At 34.4% G+C, this 14,375-nt stretch overlaps 1 protein-coding gene across 5 annotated transcripts in view; it reads right to left on the reverse strand.

Moving 5' to 3' along the window:
- Positions 1–14,375, reverse strand: part of LOC141161208 (syntaxin-binding protein 4-like) — a 154,390-nt gene that overhangs the window by 56,490 nt on the left and 83,525 nt on the right. For all 5 annotated transcript variants that reach the window (XM_073645987.1, XM_073645989.1, XM_073645990.1 and 2 more), the window contains exons 4-5: positions 11,361–11,430; positions 11,198–11,272 (exon numbers count right to left, since the gene is read on the reverse strand). In XM_073645987.1, the coding sequence (XP_073502088.1) occupies positions 11,198–11,272; positions 11,361–11,430 (145 nt within the window). The remainder of the gene's footprint in view (positions 1–11,197; positions 11,273–11,360; positions 11,431–14,375) is intronic.

The following is a 14,375-nucleotide window of genomic DNA, read 5'->3' on the forward strand; positions in this document are numbered from 1 at the left end:
AACTACTATAATACTGCTCCTATGTACAAGAATATAACTACTATAATACTGATCCTATGTATAAGAATATAGCTACTATAATACTGCCCCTATGAACAAGAATATAACTACTATAATACTGCTCCCTATGTACAAGAATATAACTACTATAATACTGCCCCTATGTACAAGAATATAACTACTATAATACTGCCCCCTATGTACAAGAATATATCTACTATAATACTGCCCCCTATGGACAAGAATATAACTACTATAATACTGCCCCTATGTACAAGAATATAACTACTATAATACTGGTCCGATGTACAAGAATATAACTACTATAATACTGCCCCCCATGTGGACAAGAATATAACTACTATAACACTGCCCTCTATGTACAAGAAAATAAGTACTATAATACTGCCCTCTATGTACAAGAATATAACTACTATAATACTGCTGCTATGTACATGAATATAACTACTATAATACTGCCCCTATATACAAGAATATAACTACTATAATACTGCCCCTATATACAAGAATATAACTACTAGAATACTGCCCCTATATACAAGAATATAACTACTATAATACTGCCCCCTATATACAAGAATATAACTACTATAATACTGCCCCTATGTGCAAGAATATAACTACTATAATACTGCCCCCTATATACAAGAATATAACTACTATAATACTGCTCCTATGTACAAGAATATAACTACTATAATACTGCCCCTATGTACAAGAATATAACTACTATAATACTGCTCCTATGGACAAGAATATAACTACTATAATACTGCTCCCTATGTACAAGAATATAACTACTATAATACCACCCTATGTACAAGAATATAACTACTATAATACTGCCCCCTATGTACAAGAATATAACTACTATAATACTGCTCCTATGTACAAGAATATATCTACTATAATACAGCTCCTATGTACAAGACTATAACTACTATAATACTGCCCCTATGTACAAGAATATAACTACTATAATACTGCCCCCTATGTACAAGAATATAACTACTATAATACTGCCCCCTATGTACAAGAATATAACTACTATAATACTGCTCCTATGTACAAGAATATAACTACTATAATACTGATCCTATGTATAAGAATATAACTACTATAATACTGCCCCTATGAACAAGAATATAACTACTATAATACTGCCCCTATGAACAAGAATATAACTACTATAATACTGCTCCCTATGTACAAGAATATAACTACTATAATACTGCCCCTATGTACAAGAATATAACTACTATAATACTGCTCCTATGTACAAGAATATAACTACTATAATACTGATCCTATGTATAAGAATATAGCTACTATAATACTGCCCCTATGAACAAGAATATAACTACTATAATACTGCCCCTATGAACAAGAATATAACTACTATAATACTGCTCCCTATGTACAAGAATATAACTACTATACTACTGCCCCTATGTACAAGAATATAACTACTATAATACTGCTCCTATGTACAAGAATATAACTACTATAATACAGCCTCCTATGTACAAGTATATAACTACTATAATACTGCCCCTATGTACAAGAATATAACTACTATAATACTGCTCCTATGTACAAGAATATAACTACTATAATACTGCTCCTATGTACAAGATTATAACTACTATAATACTGCCCCTATGTACAATAATATAACTACTATAATACTGCCCCCTATGTACAAGAATATAACTACTATAATACTGCCCCTATGTACAAGAATATAACTACTATAATACTGCTCCTATGTACAAGAATATAACTACTATAATACTGCTCCTATGTACAATAATATAACTACTATAATACTGCCCCCTATGTACAAGAATATAACTACTATAATACTGCTCTTATGTACAAGAATATAACTACTATAATACTGCTCCTATGTACAAGAATATAACTACTATAATACTGCCCCCTATGTACAAGAATATAACTACTATAATACTGCCTCCTATGTACAATAATATATCTACTATAATACTGCTCCTGTGTACAAGAATATAACTACTATAATACTGCTCCCTATGTACAAGAATATTACTATAATACTGCACCTATGTACAAGAATATAACTACTATAATACTGCCTCCTATGTACAATAATATATCTACTATAATACTGCCTCTATGTACAAGAATATAACTACTATAATACTGCCCCCTATGTACAAGAATATAACTACTATAATACTGCCCCCTATGTACAAGAATATAACTACTATAATACTGGTCCGATGTACAAGAATATAACAACTATAATACTACCCCTATATACAAGAATATAACTACTATAATACTGCCCCCTATGTACAAGAATATAACTACTATAATACTGCCCCCCTTGTACAAGAATATAACTACTATAATACTGCCCCCTATGTACAAGAATATAACTACTATAATACTGCCCCTATGTGCAAGAATATAACTACTATAATGCTGCCTCCTATGTACAAGAATATAACTACGATAATACTGCCCCCTATATACAAGAATATAACTACTATAATACTGCCCCTATGTACAAGAATATAACTACTATAATACTGCCCCCTATATACAAGAATATAACTACTATAATACTGCCCCCTATATACAAGAATATAACTACTATAATACTGCCCCTATGTACAAGAATATAACTACTATAATACTGCCCCTATGTATAAGAATATAAGTACTATAATACTGCCCCTTTATACAAGAATATAACTACTATAATACTGCCCCTATGTACAAGAATATAACTACTATAATACTGCCCCTATATGCAAGAATATAACTACTATAATACTGCCCCCTATGTACAAGAATATATCTACTATAATACTGCCCCCTATGGACAAGAATATAACTACTATAATACTGCCCCTATGTACAAGAATATAACTACTATAATACTGGTCCGATGTACAAGAATATAACTACTATAATACTGCCCCCCATGTGGACAAGAATATAACTACTATAACACTGCCATCTATGTACAAGAAAATAAGTACTATAATACTGCCCTCTATGTACAAGAATATAACTACTATAATACTGCTGCTATGTACATGAATATAACTACTATAATACTGCCCCTATATACAAGAATATAACTACTATAATACTGCCCCTATATACAAGAATATAACTACTAGAATACTGCCCCTATATACAAGAATATAACTACTATAATACTGCTCCTATGTACAAGAATATAACTACTATAATACTGCCCCTATGTACAAGAATATAACTACTATAATACTGCCGGCTATATACAAGAATATAACTACTATAATACTGCCCCTATGTGCAAGAATATAACTACTATAATACTGCCCCCTATATACAAGAATATAACTACTATAATACTGCTCCTATGTACAAGAATATAACTACTATAATACTGCCCCTATGTACAAGAATATAACTACTATAATACTGCTCCTATGGACAAGAATATAACTACTATAATACTGCTCCCTATGTACAAGAATATAACTACTATAATATCACCCTATGTACAAGAATATAACTACTATAATACTGCCCCCTATGTACAAGAATATAACTACTATAATACTGCTCCTATGTACAAGAATATATCTACTATAATACAGCTCCTATGTACAAGACTATAACTACTATAATACTGCCCCTATGTACAAGAATATAACTACTATAATACTGCCCCCTATGTACAAGAATATAACTACTATAATACTGCCCCCTATGTACAAGAATATAACTACTATAATACTGCTCCTATGTACAAGAATATAACTACTATAATACTGATCCTATGTATAAGAATATAACTACTATAATACTGCCCCTATGAACAAGAATATAACTACTATAATACTGCCCCTATGAACAAGAATATAACTACTATAATACTGCTCCCTATGTACAAGAATATAACTACTATAATACTGCCCCTATGTACAAGAATATAACTACTATAATACTGCTCCTATGTACAAGAATATAACTACTATAATACTGATCCTATGTATAAGAATATAGCTACTATAATACTGCCCCTATGAACAAGAATATAACTACTATAATACTGCCCCTATGAACAAGAATATAACTACTATAATACTGCTCCCTATGTACAAGAATATAACTACTATACTACTGCCCCTATGTACAAGAATATAACTACTATAATACTGCTCCTATGTACAAGAATATAACTACTATAATACAGCCTCCTATGTACAAGTATAGAACTACTATAATACTGCCCCTATGTACAAGAATATAACTACTATAATACTGCTCCTATGTACAAGAATATAACTACTATAATACTGCTCCTATGTACAAGAATATAACTACTATAATACTGCCCCTATGTACAATAATATAACTACTATAATACTGCCCCCTATGTACAAGAATATAACTACTATAATACTGCCCCTATGTACAAGAATATAACTACTATAATACTGCTCCTATGTACAAGAATATAACTACTATAATACTGCTCCTATGTACAATAATATAACTACTATAATACTGCCCCCTATGTACAAGAATATAACTACTATAATACTGCTCTTATGTACAAGAATATAACTACTATAATACTGCTCCTATGTACAAGAATATAACTACTATAATACTGCCCCCTATGTACAAGAATATAACTACTATAATACTGCCTCCTATGTACAATAATATATCTACTATAATACTGCTCCTGTGTACAAGAATATAACTACTATAATACTGCTCCCTATGTACAAGAATATTACTATAATACTGCACCTATGTACAAGAATATAACTACTATAATACTGCCTCCTATGTACAATAATATATCTACTATAATACTGCCTCTATGTACAAGAATATAACTACTAGAATACTGCCCCTATATACAAGAATATAACTACTATAATACTGCTCCTATGTACAAGAATATAACTACTATAATACTGCCCCTATGTACAAGAATATAACTACTATAATACTGCTCCTATGGACAAGAATATAACTACTATAATACTGCTCCCTATGTACAAGAATATAACTACTATAATACCACCCTATGTACAAGAATATAACTACTATAATACTGCCCCCTATGTACAAGAATATAACTACTATAATACTGCTCCTATGTACAAGAATATATCTACTATAATACAGCTCCTATGTACAAGACTATAACTACTATAATACTGCCCCTATGTACAAGAATATAACTACTATAATACTGCCCTTATGTACAAGAATATAACTACTATAATACTGCCCCCTATGTACAAGAATATATCTACTATAATACTGATCCTATGTATAAGAATATAACTACTATAATACTGCCCCTATGAACAAGAATATAACTACTATAATACTGCCCCTATGAACAAGAATATAACTACTATAATACTGCTCCCTATGTACAAGAATATAACTACTATAATACTGCTCCCTATGTACAAGAATATAACTACTATAATACTGCCCCTATGTACAAGAATATAACTACTATAATACTGCCCCTATGTACAAGAATATAACTACTATAATACTGCTCCTATGTACAAGAATATAACTACTATAATACTGATCCTATGTATAAGAATATAACTACTATAATACTGCCCCTATGAACAAGAATATAACTACTATAATACTGCCCCTATGAACAAGAATATAACTACTATAATACTGCTCCCTATGTACAAGAATATAACTACTATTATACTGCTCCTATATACTGGAATATAACTACTATAATACCACCCTATGTACAAGAATATAACTACTATAATACTGCCCCCTATGTACAAGAATATAACTACTATAATACTGCTCCTATGTACAAGAATATATCTACTATAATACAGCTCCTATGTACAAGACTATAACTACTATAATACTGCCCCTATGTACAAGAATATAACTACTATAATACTGCCCCCTATGTACAAGAATATAACAACTATAATACTGCTCCTATGTACAAGAATATAACTACTATAATACTGATCCTATGTATAAGAATATAACTACTATAATACTGCCCCTATGAACAAGAATATAACTACTATAATACTGCTCCCTATGTACAAGAATATAACTACTATAATACTGCCCCTATGTACAAGAATATAACTACTATAATACTGCTCCTATGTACAAGAATATAACTACTATAATACTGCTCCTATGTACAAGAATATAACTACTATAATACTGATCCTATGTATAAGAATATAACTACTATAATACTGCCCCTATGAACAAGAATATAACTACTATAATACTGCCCCTATGAACAAGAATATAACTACTATAATACTGCCCCCTATGTACAAGAATATAACTACTATAATACTGCTCCTATGTACAAGAATATAACTACTATAATACTGATCCTATGTATAAGAATATAACTACTATAATACTGCCCCTATGAACAAGAATATAACTACTATAATACTGCCCCTATGAACAAGAATATAACTACTATAATACTGCTCCCTATGTACAAGAATATAACTACTATAATACTGCCCCTATGTACAAGAATATAACTACTATAATACTGCCCCTATGTACAAGAATATAACTACTATAATACTGCTCCTATGTACAAGAATATAACTACTATAATACTGCTCCTATGTACAAGAATATAACTACTATAATACTGATCCTATGTATAAGAATATAACTACTATAATACTGATCCTATGTATAAGAATATAACTACTATAATACTGCCCCTATGAACAAGAATATAACTACTATAATACTGCTCCCTATGTACAAGAATATAACTACTATACTACTGCCCCTATGTACAAGAATATAACTACTATAATACTGCCCCTATGTACAAGAATATAACTACTATAATACTGCTCCTATGTACAAGAAAATAACTACTATAATACAGCCTCCTATGTACAAGTATATAACTACTATAATACTGCCCCTATGTACAAGAATATAACTACTATAATACTGCTCCTATGTACAAGAATATAACTACTATAATACTGCTCCTATGTACAAGAATATAACTACTATAATACTGCTCCTATGTACAAGAATATAACTACTATAATACTGCCCCTATGTACAATAATATAACTACTATAATACTGCCCCCTATGTACAAGAATATAACTACTATAATACTGCCCCTATGTACAAGAATATAACTACTATAATACTGCTCCTATGTACAAGAATATAACTACTATAATACTGCCCCCTATGTACAAGAATATAACTACAATAATACTGCCCCTATGTACAAGAATATAACTACTATAATACTGCTCCTATGTACAAGAATATAACTACTATAATACTGCCCCCTATGTACAAGAATATAACTACTATAATACTGCCTCCCATGTACAATAATATATCTACTATAATACTGCTCCTGTGTACAAGAATATAACTACTATAATACTGCTCCCTATGTACAAGAATATTACTATAATACTGCACCTATGTACAAGAATATTACTATAATACTGCCTCCTATGTACAAGAATATAACTACTATAATACTGCCTCCTATGTACAATAATATATCTACTATAATACTGCCTCTATGTACATGAATATAACTACTATAATACTGCTCCTATGTACAAGAATATAACTACTATAATACTGCCCCCTATGTACAAGAATATAACTACTATAATACTGCTCCTATGTACAAGAATATAACTACTATAATACTGCCCCATATGTACATGAATATAACTACTATAATACTGCCCCTATGTACAAGAATATAACTACTATAATACTGCCCCCTATGTACAAGAATATAACTACTATAATACTGCTCCTATGCACAAGAATATAACTACTATAATACTGCCCCCTATGTACAAGAATATAACTACTATAATACTGCTCTTATGTACAAGAATATAACTACTATAATACTGCTCCTATGTACAAGAATATAACTACTATAATAATGCCGCTATGTACAGGAATATAACTACTATAATACTGCTCCTATGTACAAGAATATAACTACTATAATACTGATCCTATGTATAAGAATATAAATACTATAATACTGCCCCTATGAACAAGAATATAACTACTATAATACTGCCCCTATGAACAAGAATATAACTACTATAATACTGCCCCCTATGTACAAGAATATAACTACTATAATACTGCTCCTATGTACAAGAATATAACTACTATAATACTGATCCTATGTATAAGAATATAACTACTATAATACTGCCCCTATGAACAAGAATATAACTACTATAATACTGCCCCTATGAACAAGAATATAACTACTATAATACTGCTCCCTATGTACAAGAATATAACTACTATAATACTGCCCCTATGTACAAGAATATAACTACTATAATACTGCCCCTATGTACAAGAATATAACTACTATAATACTGCTCCTATGTACAAGAATATAACTACTATAATACTGCGCCTATGTACAAGAATATAACTACTATAATACTGCCCCTATGTACAAGAATATAACTACTATAATACTGCCCCTATGTACCAGAATATAACTACTATAATACTGCTCCTATGTACAAGAATATAACTACTATAATACTGCTCCTATGTACAAGAATATAACTACTATAATACTGATCCTATGTATAAGAATATAACTACTATAATACTGCCCCTATGAACAAGAATATAACTACTATAATACTGCCCATATGAACAAGAATATAACTACTATAATACTGCTCCCTATGTACAAGAATATAACTACTATACTACTGCCCCTATGTACAAGAATATAACTACTATAATACTGCTCCTATGTACAAGAATATAACTACTATAATACTGCTCCTATGTACAAGAATATAACTACTATAATACAGCCTCCTATGTACAAGTATATAACTACTATAATACTGCCCCTATGTACAAGAATATAACTACTATAATACTGCTCCTATGTACAAGAATATAACTACTATAATACTGCTCCTATGTACAAGAATATAACTACTATAATACTGCTCCTATGTACAAGAATATAACTACTATAATACTGCCCCTATGTACAATAATATAACTACTATAATACTGCCCCCTATGTACAAGAATATAACTACTATAATACTGCCCCTATGTACAAGAATATAACTACTATAATACTGCTCCTATGTACAAGAATATAACTACTATAATACTGCCCCCTATGTACAAGAATATAACTACTATAATACTGCTCCTATGTACAATAATATAACTACTATAATACTGCCCCCTATGTACAAGAATATAACTACTATAATACTGCTCTTATGTACAAGAATATAACTACTATAATACTGCTCCTATGTACAAGAATATAACTACTATAATACTGCCCCCTATGTACAAGAATATAACTACTATAATACTGCCTCCTATGTACAATAATATATCTACTATAATACTGCTCCTGTGTACAAGAATATAACTACTATAATACTGCTCCCTATGTACAAGAATATTACTATAATACTGCACCTATGTACAAGAATATTACTATAATACTGCCTCCTATGTACAAGAATATAACTACTATAATACTGCATCCTATGTACAATAATATATCTACTATAATACTGCCCCTATGTACATGAATATAACTACTATAATACTGCCCCTGTGTACAAGAATATAACTACTATAATACTGCTCCTATGTACAAGAATATAACTACTATAATACTGCCCCCTATGTACAAGAATATAACTACTATAATACTGCTCCTATGTACAAGAATATAACTACTATAATACTGCCCCCTATTTACAAGAATATAACTACTATAATACTGCTCCTATGTACAAGAATATAACTACTATAATACTGCCGCTATGTACAGGAATATAACTACTATAATACTGCTCCTATGTACAAGAATATAACTACTATAATACTGCCCCCTATGTACAAGAATATAACTACTATAATACTGCTCCTATGTACAAGAATATAACTACTATAATACTGCACTGTTTGGGTAAGCCTGTATATGGCTGACTTCATCATATAGATATCGGGGCCTCCATTACTGCGCTCTTTTACTTCTGAGAAGGGATGGCAGCAGTTGTATTTCTATTACAGTACATCTGTCAGCAGAATGACGTGGGCAGAGCGGATTATACCCCAGGGGGTCTGGCTGCCTCTAGGATAATGACTTTTCGAGTTGATCCCATATTACACCCTGTAGATAATGACCGATTCGACCTCTTTCCTTTTCATCTCTTTGCTTTTTACAGGATATATTGTTTGGATACAAAAGATGATTTTTTTTTTCCCTAGAATTTTTCTAAAAAGTTTATTAAGTCTCCAGTCAATGTAAATGCTGGTTTGAGATAACGGGGCCTACTTGGCCACAATTTAGAAAGCAGGTCTCCAATTCCCTCCTATTTTTCTATTTCTGCCTAATTTGGAAAAGTTTTAGAAAATAGTAATTGTACATGATGCATTATGAGAGAGAAAAAAATAAAAATATGTTAATTCTAAATCACAGTTCTCTTAGAGGGATCATCGGTGTATCGGTATGTGTGAGGGTCAGAGATTGTGCCTTCAGATGGTAATAGAGAACATGTGATGCCATGTCGTTGGCGCTCGTGAACAGATGCCAGGTTGTGCAGATGGTAAACTAAATTAGGATACAGCTCACAAGATGGAAAGTATTAGACGGACGTCTTGTGGTAAGTCTGAAAATCCATGATACTGTGACCCCAGAAGAGACGCTTCCGGCTGTGCTACCTCTCCTCTCTCAAGGAATTGAGGAACTAAACTCAGGCCCTCACATGATGATGCCTTCAAAGTTAAAAAGGTGGTCTCATGAAGACAAGCTAGGTCATGGAAGCCTCTAATTGGGACCCCACCATCTTCTCTGTAATTAGCCAGACCCGTGAGTTGATTCCTCTCCACCCAGCTATATATTATGTGGTCAAGGTATGTGATTCCGCAGAAGAAGACCATGGTCCAGAAGAACAACAATCACCTGATCGTTAACAGTCTATAGACCTTCAACCTCTGAAGGAAACAACAGTCATCCTATCGGGTAACCTCATCTAGAATACCCTGATAATCCAGGAAGGTTAGACAATCAGAAAAATAAAGATTTCCAAACCTGGCTTCTTCATCCCGAGCAATGAGGAGTCGCATGTAGCCGGTAGCAGACGCCATCCGTAAAATGTCCACAGCTCTATGGAAAATCAATGAGAACTTAGTCTCACAACTTGTTAAGAGAACCCTGGCAACTAGCAATCATGCGGCTTTTTACCAGGTGTTACCTGTCGTTTGACACTCCGAGCAGACTTTCTCCATTCACCTCCAGAATTTGATCTCCAGGAAGTAGGCGTCCTTCAAAAATTAGAAATAAGAGATGATATCGTGGATGTGTAGAGATCCTATACAGCTCTATAGACCTCAAAAAATATGGAACATGAATTCAAGATAAAGACTGGACCACAATATGTGGCTGGCTGAAAGTAAGGATGAAGGTTTGCGAGATGTCTTGGAAATTGCAAGAAGGCAGCAATAGTGAAATCCAGTATGATGATAGAGAAGTCAGGGTAGGATGCTGCTGGCTGAAGGTGATGGAGGAGACCGGTAGAGGAAACTTCTAGCTGAAGGTGGTGGAAAGGACCAGTAAAGATCAGTAAAGAACCTTCTACCTGAAAGTGATGGAGGAAAACCAGTAAAAGACCTTCTGGCTGAAGGTAATGGAAGAGACCAATAGAGGACATCTGGCTGAAGGTGATGGAGGGGACCAGTAGAGGACATTTCTGTCTGAAGGTGATGGACAGAACCACTAGAGAATATTTCTGTCTGAAGGTGATAGAGGGAACCAGTGGAAGATATTTCTGACTGAAGGTAACGGAAAGGACCAGAAGAGGACATTTCTGGCTGAAGGTGATGGAAGGGACCAGTATAAGACACTTCTGGCTAAAGGTGATGGAGGGAACCAGTAGAGGACATTTTTGGCTGAAAGAGATGGAATGGACCAGTATAAGATATTCCAGGCTGAAGGTGATGGAAGAGACCATTAGAGAACATTTCTGACTGAAGATGGTGGAGGGGACCAGTAAAGGACATTTTTGGCTAAAGGTGATGGAAAGGACCAGTATAGAATATTTCTGTCTGAAGGTAATGGAGGGACCAATAGAGGACATTTCTGTCTGAAGGTATCTGAAGACATCGGGCGGAAGGTGATGGAGGGAACCAGTAGAGAATACTTTTGGCTGAAGGTGATGGAAGAGACCAGTAGAGAACATTTCTGGCTGAAGGTGATGGAAGGGACCAGTATAAGACATTCCAGGCTGAAGGTGATGGAGGGGACCAGTAGAGGACATTTCTGGCTGAAGGTTATGGAGGGAAGCAGTAGAGGACATTTATGGCTGAAGGAGATGGAATGGACCAGTATAAGATATTCCTGGCTGAAGGTGATGGAAGAGACCATTAGAGAACATTTCTGACTGAAGGTGGTGGAGGGGACCAGTAAAGGACATTTTTGGCTAAAGGTGATGGAAGGGACCAGTATAGTATATTTCTGTCTGAAGGTAATGGAGGGACCAATAGAGGACATTTCTGTCTGAAGGTATCTTCAGACATCTGGCGGAAGGTTATGGAGGGAACCAGTAGAGAATACTTTTGGCTGAAGGTGATGGAAGGGACGAGTAAAGGACATTTTTGGCTGAAGGTAATGGAGGGGACCAATAAAGGACAATAGAGGACATCTGTCTGAAGGTGATGGAAGGGACCAGTAGAGGACATTTTTGTCTGAAGGTAATGGAGGGGACCAATAAAGGACAATAGAGGACATCTGTCTGAAGGTGATGGAAGGGACCAGTAAAAGACATTTCTGGCTGAAGGTGATGGAAGGGACCAGTATAAGACATTCCTGGCTGAAGGTGATGGAAGAGACCAGTATAAGATATTCCTGGCTGAAGGTGATGGAAGAGACCATTAGAGGACATTTCTGGCTGAAGGTGGTGGAGGGGACCAGTAAAGGACATTTTTGGCTGAAGGTAATGGAGGGGACCAATAAAGGACAATAGAGGACATCTGGCTGAAGGTGATGGAAGGGACCAGTAGAGGACATTTTTGTCTGAAGGTAATGGAGGGGACCAATAAAGGACAATAGAGGACATCTGTCTGAAGGTGATGGAAGGGACCAGTAAAAGACATCTCTGGCTGAAGGTCATGGAAGGGACCAGTATAAGACATTCCTGGCTGAAGGTGATGGTAGAGACCAATTGAGGACATTTTTGGCTGAAAGTGGTGGAGGGGACCAGTAAAGGACATTTTTGGCTGAAGGTGATAGAAAGGACTAGTAGATGACATTTTTGTCTGAAGGTATCTTCAGACATCTGGCTAAAAGTGATGGAGGGAGGGAACCAGTAGGGGACCAGCGGATGAATAATAATAATAATAATACATTTTATTTTTATAGCGCCAACATATTCCGCAGCACTTTACAATTTTAGGGGGAACTTATACAGACAATACAGAAAAAGCATATCTCATATCAAAAGGAGTGAGGGCCCTGCTCGCAAGCTTACAGTCTATGAGGAAATGGGGGAGACACAAAAGGTAAAAGTACATATATTGTATAATGCAGCCTTGATATACTAAATAGGATAAATAATAATACATGGACTGGTCGCCTGCCAGTATGTGTACAGTCCTGACCGAGGCTATTAAGTGCATGGCTGGTATGAACCTGAAATTGAAGAAGATTTTAATATGAGGGAAAACTGGGATGGACAGAGTGTATTGAGGCGATACGCCAGTCTAAAGAAATGGGTCTTTAGGGTCCGCTTGAAACTGTGGGTATTGGGAATTAATCGAACTGTCCTGGGTAGTGCATTCCATAGAATTGGCGCAGCACGCGAGAAATCTTGGAGACGGGAGTGGGAAGTTCGGATTATGGAGGATTTAAGTTTTAAGTCACTGGCAGAATGGAGGGCACGTATAGGGTGGTAGACTGAGACAAGGGAGGAGATGTAGGGGGGTACTGAAGCATGGAGCGCTTTGTGGGTAAGCGTGATAAGTTTAAATTGAACTCTATATTGGATGGGTAACCAATGCAATGACTGGCACAGGGAAGAGGCATCGGTGTAGCGGTTGGCGAGGAATATGATCCTGGCTGCTGCGTTAAGGACGGATTGGAGAGGGGAAAGTTTAGTAAGAGGGAGCCCGATAAGTAGAGAGTTGCAGTAGTCCAGACGAGAATGAATAAGAGCGACAGTAAGAGTTTTTGCCGAGTCAAAGGTGAGAAAAGTCCTGATTCTTGAGATGTTTTT

Source organism: Phyllobates terribilis, unplaced genomic scaffold (assembly GCF_046119375.1).
Source record: "Phyllobates terribilis strain yellow unplaced genomic scaffold, ASM4611937v1 Scaffold_9__5_contigs__length_417890890, whole genome shotgun sequence".
Classification (NCBI taxonomy): domain Eukaryota; kingdom Metazoa; phylum Chordata; class Amphibia; order Anura; family Dendrobatidae; genus Phyllobates; species Phyllobates terribilis.